Here is a 20480-nt window from a genome sequence, read left to right on the forward strand (position 1 = left end):
CCCGCTTCAGTCTATACTTCATGCCACTGCCTGAATCATCTTTGTGCAGAAACGCCCTGGGCATGTTACTCCCCTCCTCAAAAATCTCCAGTGGCTACCAGTCAACCTACGCATCCGGCAAAAACTCCTCACTCTGGGCTTCAAGGCCGTCCATCCCCTCGCTCCCTCCTACCTCACCTCCCTTCTGTCCTTCTCCAGCCCAGCCCGCACCCTCCGCTCCTCTGCCGCCGCTCACCTCCTCACCGGGCCTCGCTCTCGCCCGTCCCGCCGTCGACCCCCGGCCCACGTCCTCCCCCTGGCCTGGAATACCCTCCCTCTGCACACCCACCAAGCTAGCTCTCTTCCTCCCTTCAAAGCCCTACTGAGAGCTCACCTCCTCCAGGAGGCCTTCCCACACTGAGCCCCCTCCTTCCTCTCCTCCTCCCCATCCCCCCCACCCTACCTTCTTCCCCTCCCCACAGCATCTGTATATATGTTTGTACAGATTTATTACTCTATTTTACTTGTACATATTTACTATTCTATTTATTTTATTTTGTTAATGTTTTGTTTTGTTGTCTGTCTCCCCCTTCTAGACCGTGAGCCCGTTGTTGGGTAGGGATCGCCTCTATATGTTGCCAACTTGTACTTCCCAAGTGCTTAGTACAGTGCTCTGCACACAGTAAGCGCTCAATAAATACGATTGAATGATGGAAGGGAAGGGGTGGGTTTTGGCGATGTTGTGAAGGTAGAATTGACGTGATTTAGTGACGGCTTGAATAATTGAGTGGAATGAGAGAGTGGAGACAAGGATAGCGCCAAGGTTATGGGTTTGTGAGACAGGAAGGATGGTGGTGCTGTCAACAGTGATGGGAAAGTGAGTGGGACGGCAGGGTTTGGGTGGGTTCCTACTTTCCCAAGCGCTTAGTATAGTTCCCCATACATAGTAAGTGTACAATAAATACCGTTCATTGATTGACTAACCCCCAGGGCCCACCCTCCAGGTTCCCAGAATGGCGTAGTGGACAGAGCTCGGGCCTAGGAGTCAGAAGGTCACGGGTTCTAATCCCAACTCCACCACGTGTCTGCTGTGTAGCCTTGGGTAAGTCACTTCACTTCTCGGGCCTCAGTGACCTCACCTGTAAAACGGGGATCGAGACTGTGAGCCCTCTGTGGGACAGGAACTGCGTCCAACCCAGTATGCTTCTATTGAGACTGTGAGCCCCCCAAGGGACAGGGACTGTGTCCAACCCGATTTGCTTGTATCCACCCCAGCGCTTAGTTCTGCGCCTGGCACATAGTAAGTGCTCAACAAACACCACACTAATCATAATAATATCTACCCCAGGGCTAAGTACAGTTCTAGCATAGAGGAAGAGCTTAGCAAATACCATAATTGTTATTATTGAAGGCCTGACTGTTTTCCTGGTGCCTGACTCCCTGCCCAACGGTGTCCAGCTTCCCGGCCCGCCCCCTGCCCAACATTCCTCGGCCCGTGTCTGCCCCCCCACCCCCTTCCAAGGGTTCCCGATCCCCTGCTTGCCCCCCCCACACTGTCCCAGCCCCCCTCCTACCCCCCGCCCAACGGTCCCCGGCCTCTCCCGCTGCCCAACGGTCCCCTGCTTCCTGCCCACCCCCTCCTACTTCCCAGGCCAACGGTCTCCGGCCCCCTGCCCTCCTACCCCCTGCCCAACGGCTTCTAATCCCGGCTCCGCCTTGTCAGTTGGGTGACTGTCTGGTGTTTCCCAAGCGCTTAGTCCAGCGCTCAGAACAGTTAAGCGCTCAATAAATACTACTGAATTAATGAATGGGCCAGTCGCTTCTCTGGGCCTCAGTTCCCTCCCCTGGAAAATGGGGGGTGAAGCCTGTGAGCCCCACGGGGGACAACCTGGTGACCTTGTATCTATCCCAGCGCTTAGAACAGTACTTGGCATATAGTGAGCGCTTAACAAATGCCATAAGTATTATTATTGTTAGTCTGTGGGCCTCAGTTCCCTCCTCTGGAAAATGGGGATGAAGACTGTGAGCCCCACGGGGGACAACCTGATGCCATCAGTATTACTGTTATTCTTCTCTGGGCCTCAGTTCCCTCATCTGTAAAGTGGGGACGAAGCCTGCGAGCCCCACGGGGGACAACCTGATGACCTTGTATCTATCCCTTAGAACAGTGTTTGGCACATAGTGAGCGCTTAACAAATGCCATCAATATCATTATTATACTTCTCAGGGCCTCAATTACCTCATCTGTAAAATGGGGGTGAAGACTGTGGGCCCCACGGGGGACAACCTGATGACCTTGTATCTATCCCTTAGAACAGTGTTTGGCACATAGTGAGCGCTTAACAAATGCCATCAATATCATTATTATACTTCTCAGGGCCTCAATTACCTCATCTGTAAAATGGGGGTGAAGACTGTGGGCCCCACAGGGGACGGCCTGATGACCTTGTATCTATCCCAGCGCTTAGAACAGTGCTTGGCACACAGTGAGCGCTTCACAAATGCCTTCAGTATTACTGTTATTCTTCTCCGGGCCTCAGTTCCCTCATCTGTAAAATGGGGGTGAAGACAGTGAGCCCCACGGGGGGCAACCTGATCAATCAATCAATCGTATTTATTGAGCGCTGTGTGCAGAGCACTGTACTAAGTGCTTGGGAAGTACAAGGTGGCAACATATAGAGACGGTCCCTACCCAACAGTGGGCTCACAGTCTAGAAGGGGGAGACAGAGAACAAAACCAAACATATTAACCAAATAAAATAAATAGAATAGATATGTACAAGTAAAATAAGTAAACAGAGTAATAAATATGCACAAACATATATACATATATACAGGTGCTGTGGGGAAGGGAAGGAGGTAAGATGCGGGGGAGAGGAAGGAAGGGGCTTAGTCTGGGAAGGCCTCCTGGAGGAGGTGAGCTGATGACCTGATGACCTTGTATCTATTCCAGCACTTAGAACAGTGCTTGACACATAGCGAGCGCCTAAGAAATGCCATCAGTATTATTCTTCTTCTTCTCTGGGCCTCTGTAAAGTGGAGGTGAAGACTGTGCACCCCACGGGGGACAACCTGATGATCTTGGATCTATCCCAGTGCTCGGAACAGTGCTTAGCACATAGTGAGTGCTTACTAGTGGAGGCCTTCCCAGACTGAGCCCCTTCCATCCTCTCCATCCCCCCCATCTTACCTCCTTCCCTTCCCCACAGCACCTGTATGTATGCATATATGTTTGTACGTATTTATTACTCTATTTATTTATTTATTTTACTTGTACATACCTATTCCATTTACTTTATTTTGTTAGTACGTTTGGCTTTGTTCTCCGTCTCCCCCTTCTAGACTGTGAGCCCACTGTTGGGTAAGGACTGCCTCTAGATGTTGCCAACTTGGACTTCCCAAGCGCTTAGTCCAGTGCTCTGCACGCAGTAAGCGCTCAATAAATACGATTGATGATGATCCCATCTTAACTCCTTCCCTTCCCCAATGCACCTGTATATATGCATATACGTTTGCACACATTTATTACTCTATTTTACTTGTACGTATCTCCTCCATTTATTCTATTTTGTCAGTCTGTTTGGTTTTGTTCTCCGCCTCCCCCTTCTAGACTGTGAGCCCACTGTTGGGTAGGGACCGTCTCTATAGGTTGCCAATTTGCACTTCCCAAGCGCTTAGTACAGTGCTCTGCACACAGTAAGCGCTCAATAAATACGATTGATGCTATTATTGTTATTATTCTTGCGTGCCCCCCCCCGACCTGAGTAGCGCCAGGAAGGCAGCGGGCTCCACGGGGGGCAACCTGATGATCTTGGATCCATCCGGGCGCTCAGAGCAGTGCTTAGCACACAGTGGGCGCTCATTAAATCAATCATATTTATTGAGCGCTTACTATGTGCAGAGCACTGTACTAAGCGCTTGGGAAGTACAAATTGGCAACATATAGAGACAGTCCCTACCCAACATTGGGCTCACAGTCTAAAAGAAATGCTATTATTATTATTATTGTTCTTGTGTGCCCCCTGACCTGAGCAGCGCCAGGAAGGCGGCGGGCTCCGCGGGGGGTAACCTGATGATCTTGGATCCATCCCGGCGCTCAGAGCAGTGCTTAGCACACAGTGGGCGCTCATTAAATCAATCAACCATATTTATTGAGCGCTCACTGTGTGCAGAGCACTGTACTGAGCGCTTGGGAAGTACAAATTGGCAACATATAGAGACGGTCCCTACCCAACACTGGGCTCACAGTCGCTCAGAACAGTGCTTAGCACACAGTGGGCGCTCATTAAATCAATCAATCGTATTTATTGAGCGCCTACTATGTGCAGAGCACCGTACTAAGCGCTCGGGAAGTACAAATTGGCAACATATAGAGACAGTCCCTACCCAACATTGGGCTCCCAGTCGCTCAGAACAGTGCTTAGCACACAGTGGGCGCTCATTAAATCAATCAATCGTATTTATTGAGCGCCTACTATGTGCAGAGCACCGTACTAAGCGCTTGGGAAGTACAAATTGGCAACATATAGAGACAGTCCCTACCCAACATTGGGCTCCCAGTCGCTCAGAACAGTGCTTAGCACACAGTGGGCGATCATTCATTCAATCAATCGTATTTATTGAGCGCCTACTATGTGCAGAGCACCGGACTAAGCGCTTGGGAAGTACAAATTGGCAACATATAGAGCCAGTCCCTACCCAACATTGGGCTCCCAGTCGCTCAGAACAGTGCTTAGCACACAGTGGGCGATCATTCATTCAATCAATCATATTTATTGAGTGCCTACTATGTGCAGAGCACCGGACTAAGCGCTTGGGAAGTACAAACTGGCAACATATAGAGACGGTCCCTACCCAACATTGGGCTCCCAGTCGCTCAGAACAGTGCTTAGCACACAGTGGGCGCTCATTAAATCAATCAATCGTATTTATTGAGCGCCTACTATGTGCAGAGCACCGTACTAAGCGCTTGGGAAGTACAAACTGGCAACATATAGAGACAGTCCCTACCCAACATTGGGCTCCCAGTCGCTCAGAGCAGTGCTTAGCACACAGTGGGCGCTCATTAAATCAATCAATCGTATTTATTGAGCGCCTACTATGTGCAGAGCACCGTACTAAGCGCTCGGGAAGTACAAACTGGCAACATATAGAGACGGTCCCTACCCAACATTGGGCTCCCAGTCGCTCAGAACAGTGCTTAGCACACAGTGGGCGCTCATTAAATCAATCAATCGTATTTATTGAGCGCCTACTATGTGCAGAGCACCGTACTAAGCGCTTGGGAAGTACAAACTGGCAACATATAGAGACGGTCCCTACCCAACATTGGGCTCCCAGTCGCTCAGAACAGTGCTTAGCACACAGTGGGCGCTCATTAAATCAATCAATCGTATTTATTGAGCGCCTACTATGTGCAGAGCACCGGACTAAGCGCTTGGGAAGTACAAATTGGCAACATATAGAGACGGTCCCTACCCAACATTGGGCTCCCAGTCGCTCAGAACAGTGCTTAGCACACAGTGGGCGCTCATTAAATCAATCAATCGTATTTATTGAGCGCCTACTATGTGCAGAGCACCGGACTAAGCGCTCGGGAAGTACAAACTGGCAACATATAGGGACGGTCCCTACCCAACACTGGGCTCCCAGTCGCTCAGAACAGTGCTTAGCACACAGTGGGCGCTCATTAAATCAACCAATCGTATTTATTGAGCGCCTACTATGTGCACAGCACCGTACTAAGCGCTTGGGAAGTACAAATTGTTAACATATAGAGACGGTCCCTACCCAACATTGGGCTCACAGTCGCTCAGAGCAGTGCTTAGCACACAGTGGGCGCTCATTAAATCAATCAATCGTATTTATTGAGCGCCTACTATGTGCAGAGCACCGGACTAAGCGCTTGGCAAGTACAAACTGGCAACATATAGAGACGGTCCCTACCCAACATTGGGCTCACAGTCGCTCAGAGCAGTGCTTAGCACACAGTGGGCGCTCATTAAATGCTATTATTATTATTATTATTATTCTTGTGTGCCCACCCCCCCCCGACCTGAGCAGCGCCAGGAAGGCGGCGGGCTCCACGTCGGGCAGCTCGATCTCGGCGGAGGTGGTGGCCATGCCGCCGTTGAACATGGCGTCGAAGACGGCGCTGCCGGCGGCCAGGACGAACCGGTGGGCGGGGATGCGCTGAGGCGGCGGGCCGGGCCCGGGCGGCGGCGGGCCGGGCGGCGGCGGGCCGGGCGGCGGCGGCGGCGGGGGGGGCCCCGACCCCGGGAGCCCCGGCGGGCCGCGGGCCTTGCCCAGCACGAACCGCACGTCGCTCAGCAGCTCCGTGTTGAACAGGAAGGCGAAGCGCTCCTTCAGGGAGGCCTTGGTGGCCTGCCAGTTGTACTGCGGCTCCCGCTGCACCACCGGCACCGGCACCGGCACCGGCACCGCCGGAGGGGGCGGAGGGGCCGGCGCCGACGCCGGGATCTCGATGGCCGCCGCCGCCGGCTCCCCCGCGGAAGGGGAGAAGGAGGAGGAGGACGAGGCGGCGGCCGCCGCCATTGCCCGCCGGGAACGGTCGCCTCAACGGGCCGCCATCGCCCCCTCAGCCGCCCGGCCCCTCCACTTCCGGCCGACACCACTTCCGGTCCTGCGCACTGCCGGGCCTGCCCGCCTCCGCCCTCGCGCCAGCGCCTCCTCCCGCCCTCGCGCCTGCGCCTTGGGGCCTGCTCCCGCCCTCGCCCCGCCCTCGCCCTCGCGCCTGCGCCTTGGGGCCTGCTCCCGCCTTCGCCCCGCTCTCGCGCGTCGGCCCTCGCGCCTGCGCTTTAGCACCTGCTCCCGCCTCCGCCCCGCCCTCGCGCCTGCGCCTTGGCGCCTGCTCCCGCCCTCGCGCGTCGGCCCTCGCGCCTGCGCCTTGGGGCCTGCTCCCGCCCTCACCCCGCCCTCACCCCGCCCTCGCGCATCGGCCCTCGCGCCTGCGCCTTAGCACCTGCTCCCGCCTCCGCCCCGCCCTCGCGCGTCGGCCCTCGCGCCTGCGCCTTGGGGCCTGCTCCCGCCCCCGCCCCCGCCCTCGCGCCTGCGCTTTAGCACCTGCTCCCGCCTCCGCCCCACCCTCGCGCCTGCGCCTTGGCGCCTGCTCCCGCCCTCGCGCGCCGGCCCTCGCGCCTGCGCTTTAGCACCTGCTCCCGCCTCCGCCTCCGCCCCGCCCTTGCGCCTGCGCCTTGGCGCCTGCTCCCGCCCTCGCGCGTCGGCCCTTGCGCATGCGCCTTAGCGCCTGCTCCCCCCCGTCCTCGCGCCTGCGCCTTAGCGCCTGCTTCCCCACCCCGTCCTCGCGCCTGCGCCTTAGCGCCTGCTCCCTCCTCCCCGCCGTCGTCAATCAATCAATCGTATTTATTGAGCGCTTACTATGTGCAGAGCACTGTACTAAGCGCTTGGGAAGTACAAGTTGGCAACATGTAGAGACGGTCCCTACCCAACAGTGGGCTCACAGTCTAAAAGGGGGAGACAGAGAACAAAATCAAACATACTAACAAAATAAAATAAATAGAATAGATAGGTACAAGTAAAAGAAATAAATAACGCGCCTGCGCCCTCGCCCTCCTGTGCTGCTTGAAGAGGCAGTACAAAAAAAATGTGTACATCTTTATTACTCTACTTATTTATTTTTATGCATATGTAAATATTTATTTTTTATAATACTTATATATAAGTATGAATTAAAAAATAACCTATTTACTACTCTATTTATTTTACTTGTGCATGTTTACTACTCTATTTTATTAATGATGTGCCTAGACCTATAATTCTATTTATTCTGACGGTTTTGACACATAAGTATAAATAAAAATATAACCTATTTACTACTCTATTTATTTTACTTGTACATATTTACTACTCTATTTTATTAATGATGTGCCTAGACCTATAATTCTATTTATTCTGACGGTTTTGACACATAAGTATAAATAAAAATATAACCTATTTACAACTCTATTTATTTTACTTGTACATATTTACTACTCTATTTTATTAATGATGTGCCGAGACCTATAATTCTATTTATTCTGACGGTTTTAACACCCGTCTCCATGTTTTGTTTTGTCGTCTGTCTCCCCCTTCTTGACTGGGAGCCCGTTGTTGGGACCGTCTCTTATCTGCTAACGACTTGTATATATGTTCATTCATTCAATCGTATTTATTGAGCGCTTACTGTGTGCAGAGCACTGTACTAAGCGCTTGGGAAGTACAAGTTCGCAACATATAGAGACGGTCCCTACCCAACAGTGGGCTCACAGTCTAGAAGAGTTGGGGGTGGGGGGGTTGTCTTCAGTTATAAGATTGGACCCCTGGCAAATTTCTAGAGTAACGAAATCACTCAGCTTTCAATTTCATTTTGTACCAAAGACTCAATCAATCGATCAATTAACCAATGCTATTTACCAAAGCATACTGTGTGCAAAACACTGTACTAAGCGCTTGGGAGAGTACGCTACATCAGACTTGGTAGACACATTCTCTGTCTAAAAGGAGTTTACAGTCTGGCCGGGGGTGCTATACTATTCTATTTATTTTGTTAATTTTATTTTGTTATTTTGTTATTTTTGTTATTTTGTTAATTATTTTGTTAATGATGTGCATCTAGCTTTATTTCTATTTATTCTGCTGACTTGACACCTGTCCACATGTTTTGTTTTGTTGTCTGTCTCCCTCTTCTAGACTGTGAGCCCGTTGTTGGGTAGGAACCGCCTCTATATGTTGCCAATCTGTACTGTATATATGTATATATGTTTGTACATATTTATTACTCTATTTTACTTGTACATATCTATTCTATTTATTTTATTTTGTTAGTATGTTTGGTTTTGTTCTCTGTCTCCCCCTTTTAGACTGTGAGCCCACTGTTGGGTAGGGGCTGTCTCCATATGTTGCCAACTTGTACTTCCCAAGCGCTTAGTACAGTGCTCTGCACACAGTAAGCGCTCAATAAACACGATTGATTGATTGATTGATTGACTTGTCCTTCCCGAGCGCTTAGTACAGTGCTCTGCACCCAGTCATTGCTCAATAAATACAACTGAATGAATGAAAAAAGAAGAAAAAGAAAAAAAGTAGAAGTGGGTGGGAAGGAGGGAAACGTTGCACACACCCAGGGCGCAAGGATCGGGAAGGAGAGGAACAGCAAAAGTGGCATTTATTGGGTTCATGGACTAGTTACTAGAGCCCAGGGTTGGGAGTCAGAAGGTCATGGGTTCTAATCCTGCTCTGCCACTTGTCTGCTGGGTGACCTTGGGCTAGTCACTTTATTTCCTCACTTCCCTCAACTGTTAAGTGGGGATTAATAACAATAACGATTCATTCATTATTGAGTGCTTACTGTGCTTACTACTCTATTTTATTAATGATGTGCCTAGACCTATAATTCTATTTATTCTGACGGTTTTGACACCCGTCTCCATGTTTTTTTTTGTCGTCTGTCTCCCCCTTCTTGACTGTGAGCCCGTTGTTGGGACCGTCTCTATCTGCTAACGACTTGTATATATGTTCATTCATTCAATCGTATTTATTGAGCGCTTACTGTGTGCAGAGCACTGTGCTAAGCGCTTGGGAAGTCCGTCGGCAACAGATAGAGACGGTCCCGACCCTATTCTATTTATTTTATTTTGTTTTAATTTGTTTTGTTGTCTGTCTCCCCCTTATAGACTGCGAGCCCGCTGTTGGGTAGGGACCGTCTCTAGATGTTGCCAACTTGTACTTCCCAAGTGCTTAGTAAAGTGCTCTGCACACAGTAAGCGCTCAATAAATATGATTGAATGAATGAATAAATGAAGTCCAAATTGGCAACAGATAGAGACTGTTCTGACCCTATTCTATTTATTTTATTTTGTTAATATGTTTTGTTGTCTGTTTCCTCCTTCTAGACTGCGAGCCCGCTGTTGGGTAGGGACCATCTCTATATGTTGCCAACTTGTACTTCCCAAGCACTTAGTACAGTGCTCTGCACACAGTAGGCCCTCAATAAATACAATTGAATGAATGAATAGGCCTCAGTTCCCTCATCTGCAAAATGGGGATTGAGACTGTGAGCCCCACGTGGGACAGGGACTGTCCAACCTGATTTGTTTAGTACAGTGCCTGGCACTGAGCCCATTGTTGGGTAGGAAACTTTGCTATATGTTGCCAACTTGTACTTCCCAAGCGCTTAGTACAGTGCTCTGCGCACAGTAAGCACTCAATAAATACGATTGAATGAATGAATGGCACCTAGTAAGTACTTAATGTTATCATCATCATCATCATCAATCGTATTTATTGAGCGCTCACTGTGTGCAGAGCACTGTACTAAGCGCTTGGGAAGTACACGTTGGCAAAATAATCGGTGTAAATCGGCCGCAGGGTTCGAGAACCCGAGGTGGGGATGCAGATGGGAAAAATTACTTGGAGACATGAGTTCAGACAGAGCAGTAATAATAATTATGGCATTTGTTAAGCGCTTACTGTTGTCCACTAGCGGACTTGACATGACTGACTCCATTTTGTGTACGCTGACAGGAACCCTCCATTTTGTGCAGGCTGAGAGAACAACTCCTTTTTGTATTGTCTGCAACAGATGCCTTCAAGGCCATTAACAAGTAACACCTATCTATGTAAGGTCGTAGGGCAGATGACATCCTGCACAAGACAGGGATAACAGAAGATAAGGAGAATTTACACACCTATCCATGCAAGGCCATCGGGCAGATAACAACATCCTGAACAAGGCAGTGAGAAAAGAGAATAATAAGAATTTGTAACATCCTGTCAGTCCTAATCGAATTCCTGAAATTTCCAAATGCCCCACTCCCATGGTGCTGGAACTCAATAAAAGACACAGTGAGCATGGGATCGGGGCTGCTTTGTCACTCGTACCTCTCCCGGGAGGTGAACGGGCTGTTCTAAGCACTGGGGAGGTTACAAGGTGATCAGGTTGTCCCTCGGGGGGGCTCACAGCCTTAATCCCCATTTTACAGATGAGGTAACTGAGGCACAGAGAAGTGAAGTGACTTGCCCAAAGTCACACAGCTGACAAGTGGCGGAGCCGGGATTCAAACCCATGACCTCTGACTCCAAAGCCCAGGCTCTTTCCACTGAGCCACGCTGCTTCTCTAGAGCAGTAGAGGTAGGAAAGCTGACTGCTCGCCCGTCCACCTCCCGAGAGGTATGAGTGGCTCAGTGGAAAGAGCCCGGGCTTTGGAGTCAGAGGTCATGGGTTCAAATCCCGACTCTGCCAATTGTCAGCTGTGTGGCTTTGGTCAAGTCACTTAACTTCTCTGGGCCTCAGTTCCCTCATCTGTAAAATGGGGATGAAGAGTGAGCCCCCCCGTGGGACAACTGGATAATAATAATAATGATGGCATTTATTAAGCACTTACTATGTGCAAAACACTGTTCTAAGCGCTGGGAAGGTTACAAGGTCATGAGGTTGTCCCACGGGGGGGCTCACGGTCTTCATCCCCATTTTACAGATGTGAGGGAACTGAGGCCCAGAGAAGTTAAGTGATTTGCCCCAAGTCACACAGCTAATTGTCATTCATTCATTCAATCGTATTTATTGAGCGCTCACTGTGTGCAGAGCACTGTACTAAGCGCTTGGGAAGTACAAGTTGGCAACATACAGAGACGGTCCCTACCCAACAGCGGGCTCATTGTCGGAGCCGGGATCATTCAATCAATTATTGAGCACTTACTGTGTGCAGAGCACTGTACTAAGCACTTGGGAAGTACAAGTTGGCAACATATAGAGGCAGTCCCAACCCAACAGTGGGCTCACATTTGAACCCATTACCTCTGACCCCAAAGCCCGTGCTCTTTCCACTGAGCCACGCTGACCTGATCACCTTGGAACAGTGCTTGGCACATAGTAAGCGCTTAATAAATGCCATCATTATTATTACCATCATCATCATCAATCGTATTTATTGAGCGCTTACTACGTGCAGAGCACTGAGACCTCGCCCACACAGGATACTGTCTCAGACAGGACAGTAGCCTCTTTGATCAGCCCTCCTCGATGACAGGATCTTCCGTGAGATTCCTTACATCATCATCATCATCATCATCAATCGTATTTATTGAGCGCTTACTGTGTGCAGAGCACTGGACTGAGCGCTTGGGAAGTACAAATCGGCAACATCTAGAGACAGGCCCTACCCAACAGTGGGCTCACAGTCTAAAAGGGGGAGACAGAGAACAAAACCAAACATACTAACAAAATAAAATAAATAGAATAGATATGTACAAGTAAAATAAATAGAGTAATAAATATGTACAAACATATATACTCCTGTTGTTAAGCCCTGCATCCAATGGAGTTGGTTATGCTAAGCCTTTAGGGAAAATGCAGTCAATGCTGCTTCTGCTGGAGTAGACAGCACTTAAATACCATTATTATTAATCATTATTAATAACTGTGGCATTTTTGAGCGCTTAAATTCATTCATGCAATCGTATTTATTGAGCGCTTACTGCATGCAGAGCACTGTACTAAGCACTTGGGAAGTACAAGTCGGCGGAGATGGTCCCTACCCAACAACGGGCTCACAATCAATCAATCAATCAATCACTCAATCAATCAATCATATTTATTGAGCGCTTACTGTGTGCAGAGCACTGTACTAAGCGCTTGGGAAGTACAGGTCGGCAACAGATAGAGACGGTCCCTACCCAACAACGGGCTCACAGTCTAGAAGTCTAACCGATCAGCGCGTGGCACATAGTAAGCGCTTAACAAATACCGTTATTATTATCATCTTGTATTATCTGCCCAGGGAACTTTGTACAGTTCTTGGCACATAGTAAGCGCTCAACAAAACCCCACAGTACTTAGGTACATTTCTGTAATTTGTTCATTTATATTAATGCCTGTCTCCCCATCTACACTGAAAGCTCACTGTGGGCAGGGGATGTTCATTCATTCATTCAATCGTATTTATTGAGCGCTTACTGTGTGCAGAGCACTGTACTAAGCGCTTGGGAAGTAGAAGTCTGTTATATTGCTAAAAAGTAATGATAATATTAATTGTGGTATTTGTTAAGCGCTTGCTCTGTGCCAGGCACTCTACTAAGCCCTGGGGTGGATACAGGCAAATCGGGTTGGACCGACAGAATTAGCAGACACGTTCCCTGCCCTTGGTTAATCAATCAAAGGAATCGATCGAGTGCTTACTCTGTGCAGAGCACTGTCTAAGGCGCTCGGGAGAGTACAATACTGTACAACGTCTCTGTGCCTCAGTTCCCTCCTTTCTAGACTGTGAGCCCACTGTCGGGTAGGGACCGTCTCTATATGTTGCCAACTTGGACTTCCCAAGCGCTTGGTACGTGCCCTGCACACAGTAAGCGCTCAATAAATACGATTGAATGAATGAATGTTGCCAACCTGTACTTCCCAAGCGCTTAGTACAGTGCTCTGCACACAGTAAGCGCTCAATAAATGCGATTGAATGAATGAATAGAAGGGGGGAGACAGACAACAAACCATGTGGACGGGTGTCAAGTCATCAGAATAAATAGAAGTAAAGCTAGATACACATCATTAAAAAAATTAATAGAATAGTAAATATGTACAAGTAAAATAAACAGAGTAATAAATCTGTACAAACATCTATACAGGTGCTGTGGGAAGGGGAAGGAGGTGGGGGGGATGGGGAGGAGGAGAGGAAAAAGGGTATTCTGCCCCCTCCTTCCTCTCCCCCTCCCCCACTCCATCCCCACCTTACCTCCTTCCCCTCCCTACAGCACCTGTATATTTGTATATATGTTTGTACGGATTTATTACTCTATTTATTTATTTTATTTATACATATTTATTCTATTTATTTTATTTTGTTAATATGTTTTGTTTGGCTCTCTGTCTCCCCCTTCTAGACTGTGAGCCCACTGTTGGGTAGGGACCGTCTCTGTATGTTGCCAACTTGTACTTCCCAAGCGCTTAGTACAGTGCTCTGCACACAGTAAGCGCTCAATAAATATGAATGAATGAATGCTTTAACACCAGAAGCAGTGCGGGCTTGGGAGTGAGAGGTCATGGGTTCTCATCCCGCTCCGCCACTTGTCTGCTGCGTGACTTTGGGCAAGTCACTTAACTTCTCGGTGCCTCAGTTCCCTCATCTGTAAGATGGGGATTAAGATTGTGAGCCCCACGTTAGACAACCTGATCGCCTTGTGTCCCCCCAGCGCTTAGAAAAGTGCTTTGCACATAGTAAATGCTTAACAAATACCATTATTAATTATTATTATTAATAATTGTGGTATTTTTTGAGCTCTTAGTACTAAGCTCTGGGGTGGATACAAGCAAATCGGGTTGGAAACAGTCTCTGTCCCGCAGTTTTTTATATTGTTGCTGTTGACCCCGAAAGCAATGTGGCCTCGTGGCTAGAGCCCGGGCCTGAGAGTCAAAAGGACCTGGGTTCTAATCTCGCCTCCTCCACTTCTCTTTGTGTGACCTTGGGCAAGTCACTGCACTTCTCTGCACCTCCGTTACCTCATCTGTAAAATGGGGATGAAGACTATGAGCCCCTTGTGGAACCTGGACTGCGTCCAACCTGATCATTTCGGATCTACTCCAGTGCTTGGCACATAGCAAGCGCTCAACACCATAGAAAAAACCTTTAATGAAGTAAATATTGGCTATCAGTTAATAACCAAAGAGTGATCTGTGTGTGTGGAACGTATGGATTTGGAGAGGTGGCTATCTTCCGGAGGGCGAGGGGAAAGAATTAGCTGTTCCTCCATACTTGTAACTGAACCCTGAAATATTATTTTTATTCATTCAATCGTGTTCATTAAGCACTTACTGTGTGCAGAGCACTGCAGTAAGCACTTGGGAAAGTACAGTACAACAATAAATAGTCACGTTCCCTGCCCACAACGAGCTCACAGACTTATTTGTTAATAATAATAATAATAATGGCATTTATTAAGCGCTTACTACATGCAAGGCACTGTTCTGAGTGCAGGGGAGGTTACAAGGTGATCAGGTTGTCCCACGGAGGGCTCACAGTCAATCAATCAATCAATCAATCAATCGTATTTATTGAGAGCTTACTGTACTAAGCGCTTGGGAAGTACAAGTTGGCAACATATAGAGACAGTCCCTGCCCGACAGTGGGCTCACAGTCTGAAAGGTGGGCTCACAGTCTAAAAGGACTCACAGTCTTCATCCCCGTTTTGCAGATGAGGTAACTGAGGCCCAGAGAAGTTAAGTGACTTGCCTAAAGTCACACAGCTGGCAATGGGCGGAGTCTGGATTTGAACCCATGATCTCTGACTCCAAAGCCCGGGCCCTTTCCATTGAGCCACGTTAATCAATCAATGGTATTTATTGAGCCCTTACTATGTGCAGAGCACTGTACTAAGCACTTGGGAAGCATAATACAGCAGAATTAGGAGAAATGATCCAAGTGCTATGTGGCAAGTACTGTGCTGAGGACTGCGGTAGGTACAATAATAATAATAATAATAATGGCATTTGTTAAACACTTACTATGTGCAAAGCACTGTTCTAAGCGTTGGGGGGGATACAAGGCCATCAGGTTGTCCCACATGGGTCTCATAGTCTTAATGCCCGTTAATCATAGTCATATAGACTTAGACTTAATATAGACTTAATATAGCGTGGCTCAGTGGAAAGAGCCCGGGCTTTGGAGTCAGAGGTCATGGGCTCGAATCCCGCTCCGCCACAAGTCTGCTGTGTGACCTTGGGTGAGTCACTTAACTTCTCTGAGCCTCAGTTACCTCATCTGTAAAATGGGGATGAAGACTGTGAGCCCCATGTGGGATAACCTGATCGCTTTGTACCCCCCCCCAGCGCTTAGAACAGTGCTTTGCACATAGCGCTTAACAAATGCCAACATTATTATTATTATTATTATAGACTTAGACTTAATCATAGTCTTAATCCCTGTTTTACAGGTGAGGGAACTGAGGCCCAGAGAAGTTAAGTGACTAGCCCAAGGTCACACAGCAGGCGTGGTGGAGCTGGGACTCGAACCCATGACCTCTAACTCCCAAGCCCGTGCTCTTCCCACTGAGCCACGCTGCTTCTCTAAGATATCCCTACAAGATATCATCAGGTCAGATACAGTCCCTCGTCCCATGTGGAAATCACAATCTAGAGGAGAGGGCGAACATATATTTTTCCCGTGCATTTTGGGGATACACAGGGACAATTTTGGGGTGCGTGAGTTTGGAATTCCTAAGGAAACCCCTTCCCAGCCTGTATATTGCCAGGGAAAATTAGGACCGGTACACTAGAAGCAAGTGCCTCATCGTGGGCAGGGAATTTGTCAACTAACTCTGTTCTACTGGACTCGCCCAAGCGCTTAGTGCAGTGCTCTGCACACTGTAAGCGCTCAATAAATACCACCGATGAAGGTAAGCAGCCCCTGAGGCACCCGTGAGAAAGAAGTTACTTTTAATTTCTTGTTTCCCCATATAGACGATAAAATTTGTAGGGGAGCAGTGTGGGCTGGTGGAGAAAGCGTGGGCCTGGGATCAGAAAGTCCTGGGTTCTAAACCCGGCTCTGCCACGCGTTGGCTGTGTGACCTTGGGCAAGTCACTTCACTTCTCTGTGCCTCAGTTTCCTCAACTACAGAATAAGGATTAAATAAATCCCTGTTGTCCCTCCTACTAGGTTGTGAGCCCCATGTGGGACAGGGACTGTGTTCGACCTAATTAACCCGTGCCTACCCCAGCACTCAGGAAGGTGTTTGACACATAGTAAGCAGTGTGGCCCAGTGGAAAGAGCAGGGGCTTGGGAGTCAGAGGTCATGGGTTCGAATCCCTGCTCTACCACTTGGTAGCTGTGTGACATCAGGCAAGTCACTTCACTTCTCTGGGCCTCACTTCCCTCATCTGGAAAATGGGGATTAAGACTGTGAGCCCCCCGTGGGACAATCTGATCACCTTGTATCCTCCCCGGTGCTTAGAACAGTGCTTTGCACATAGTAAGTGCTTAACAAATACCATCATTATTAATCAATCAATCAATCGTATTTATTGAGCACTGTACTAAGCGCTTGGGAAGTACAAGTTGGCAACATATACAGTCCCTACCCAACAGTGGGCTCACAGTCTAAAAAGTAGTAAGTAGTAAGTATTAGTAAGCGTTTAACAAATACCATTAAAAAGGCAAACAACTCGTTGTGGGCAGGGAACAGGTCTGCTAAGGCTGTTTTTATTGTCCTCTCCAAGGCGCCTAGTCCAGCGCTCAGCACCTAGTAAACGCTCAATAAATACCATTGCATTGACGATGAAGATACCACCGATCTGACTGTGGTCTCAGCTGAAAAACAAGTTTGCCCTTTATGCCACGGGCTGGATTTTCCCCTGGAAGCTCAGCCTCTACTGAATTCATTCAGCATGGCTCAGTGGAAAGAGCCTGGGCTTTGGAGTCAGAGGTCACGGGTTCAAATCCTGGCTCTGCCACTTGTCAGCTGTGTGACTTTGGGCAAGTCACTTCACTTCTCTGGGCCTCAGTTACCTCAACTGTAAAATGGGGAGGAAGACTGTGAGCCCCCCGGGGGACAACCTGATCGCCTTGTAACCTCCCTCGCGGTTAGAACAGTGCTTTGTACATAGTAAGAGCTTAATAAATGCCATTATTATTATTATTATTCAGTCATATTGAGCGCTTAGCCATCACTATTATTATTCAATCGTATTTATTGAGCGCTTACTGTGTGCAGAGCGCTGCATTAAATGCTTGGGAGAGTACAATACCGCAAAATACAGACATGAATCTGCAGTCTCCCCCGGCGCCATGTGTTTTATCACAGTAGCTATTGAATCCCGACTTCTCATGCCAGCTGGGATGATTACAGAAATAATATATGCCACCCTGTGTTCTGATTTAAAATTAGAACAAAAGCCAGACCAAAAGGAGCAATACATTTCAGCAAATAGAATCAAGGAAGATGTTTTAAGAGCCTGGAGCTGGGAGGCAGCACAGTAAGGGCTCAATAAATACAACTATTATTATTATTATGGTATTTGTTAAGCGCTTACTATGCGCCAAGCACTGTTCTAAGCGCTAGGGTGGTTACAGGGTAATCAGGTTGTCCCACGTGGGGCTCACAGTCTCAATCCCCATTTTACAGATGAGGGAAGTGAGGCACGGAGAAGTTAAGTGTCTTGCCCAAGGTCATTCATTCAGTTGTATTTATTGAGCGCTTACTGTGAGCACTGTACTAAGCGCTTGGGAAGTCCAAGTCGGCAACGTAGAGAGACGGTCCCTACCCGACAATGGGCTCACAGTCTGGAAGGGGGTGGGATAAGAACAGTTGTCCTCGCACTCCCAAGCTGGAGCTCCTTCCACAAAGCCACGCTGCTTCTCTAATATTCCCGGCTCTGCCGCCTGTCTGCTGTGTGACCCTGGGCAAGTCACTTCACTTCTCTGGGCCTCAGTTCCCTCGTCTGTAAAATGGGATTGAAACCGTGAGTCCCACGCGGGACAGGGACTGCGTTCAATCCGATTAGCTCGTATTCACCCCAGCGCTCAGTACAGTTCCCGGCGCATAGTGAGGGACTAACAAACACCCTAATTAAATACCGCAATTATTATTACAGGTTGAAGAGCAGATTGAGAAGCAGCAGGGTCTAGTGGACAGGGCTCGGGCCCGGGCGTCAGAAGGACCTGGGTTCTAATCCCGACTCCATCACCTGTCTGCTGTGGGAGCTTGGGCAAGTCACTGTGCTTCTTTGGGCCTCAGTTACCTCATCTATAAAATGAGGACTAAGCCTGTGGGCCCCATGTGGGACAGGGACTGTGCCCAACCCCACTGGCTTGTATCCACCCCAGCACTTAGTACAGCGCCTGGCACATAGTAAGCACTTAACACAGTCTTCTAGACTGTGAGCCCGTTGTTGGGTAGGGACCGTCTCTATATGTTACCAACTTGTATTTCCCAAGTGCTTAGTACACTGCTGTGCACACAGTAAGCACTCAATAAATATGATTGAATGAATGAATGAACAAATGCCTTAAAGAAAAAATAACTTGGAAGGAAAGCACAGGGAGAAGAGTTAGGGGAGAATCTGGCCTGGAATGCCCTCTCTCTTCATATTCGACAGATTATTCCTCTCCCCTGCTTCAAAGCCTTATTGAAGGCCTATGTCTTCCAAAGGGCCTTTCCTTTCCTCCTTTCCTCTTCTCCCACTCCCTTCTGCTTCGCCCCGATCTGCTCTTTTTATTCCTCCCACCCCCGGACCTACAGCACTTATGTCCACATCAGTCATTTATTTATAATAATAATAATAATGGTATTTGTTAAGCGCTTACTATATGCGAAGCACTGTTCTAAGCGCTGGGGGGATACAAGGTGATCAGGTTGTTCCACGTGGGGCTCACAGTCTTCATCCCCATTTTACAGATGAGGTAAATGAGGCACAGAGAACCGAAGTGACTTGCCCAAAGTGACACAGCTGACAATTAGCAGAGCCGGGATTAGAACCCACGACCTCTGACTCCCAACCCCTTGCTCTTTCCACTGAGCCACGCTGCTTCTCTACCGTTATCTTCTCTATAACGTTCTCTATAACGTTATCTTCTCTATGATTTATATTGACGTCTGTTTCCCGCCTCTAGACTGTAAGCTCTTTGTGGGGAGGGAATGTGTCTACCAATGGTCCTCTCCCAATAGTTTAGTACAGTAAGCACTCAATACAATTGATCGATTGATTGATCCAAAATGGAAGAGGAAAAGCATTGATAGACTTGCTCCTTTTATTCATCCCCCCCTTCCCAGCCCCACAGCACTTACATACATATCTGTCATTTTATTTATTTCTATTAATGCCTGCCGCCCCTTCTAGACTGTAAGTTCGTTGTGGGCAGGGAATGTGTCTATCACATTGTCCTCTCCCCAGGGCCTAGTACAGTTCTCTGCACACAGTGAGCGCTCAATAAATATGACTGAATGCCTGACTGAAACCGAGCTATGGTGAGGTGTCACGGATCCCAGAAGATTCCCTGGCATGTTTGTTGCCATGAGCCAAGGGGAAGATCCTTTTTGTGTAAGGATGAGGCATTGAAGCTATAAATAGAGAAGTAAGGTCACTCACAGAAGGCACGAAGAGAGATTCCATATTCAGTCCCCCAGGGCAGGATGAGAAGCCCGAGCAGAGCAATATAAAGTGTTTTCGCACCTTAGCAGAACAAGAGAGAGCATTCTCCCACTTGAGCGGAATAATATACAGCATTCTCCCTCTTAAACAGAACAATATAGAACATTCTCCCACTTAAACAGAATAATATAGAACATTCTCCCACTTAGGCGATATATAGTATTCTCCCACTTGAGCGGAATAATATACAGCATTCTCCCTCTTAAACAGAACAATATAGAACATTCTCCCACTTAAACAGAATAATATAGAACATTCTCCCACTTAGGCGATATATAGTATTCTCCCACTTAAGCAGAATAATATAGAGCATTCTCCACCTTAAATAGAACATTATATAATAATACTT

The 20480-nt window shown here is 48.2% G+C and overlaps 1 protein-coding gene across 2 annotated transcripts in view; it reads right to left on the reverse strand.

Annotated features, from left to right (window-relative positions):
* The window catches only part of BTBD1 (BTB domain containing 1), a 40591-nt gene extending 34411 nt beyond the window's left edge, over positions 1-6180 (reverse strand). Inside the window, exon 1 of one of the 2 annotated variants that reach the window (XM_038767274.1) lies at positions 6035-6180. In XM_038767274.1, the coding sequence (XP_038623202.1) occupies positions 6035-6117 (83 nt within the window). In that variant the 5' untranslated portion in view covers positions 6118-6180. Of the gene's footprint in view, positions 1-1370; positions 1452-6034 lie in introns of those variants that run through there. The other variant, XM_038767272.1, reaches the window with a different exon arrangement.
* Between the last annotated feature and the right edge of the window lie 14300 nt (positions 6181-20480).

The sequence above is a fragment of the Tachyglossus aculeatus genome, chromosome 26 (genome assembly GCF_015852505.1).
Source record: "Tachyglossus aculeatus isolate mTacAcu1 chromosome 26, mTacAcu1.pri, whole genome shotgun sequence".
In the NCBI taxonomy this organism is placed as follows: Eukaryota; Metazoa; Chordata; class Mammalia; order Monotremata; family Tachyglossidae; genus Tachyglossus; species Tachyglossus aculeatus.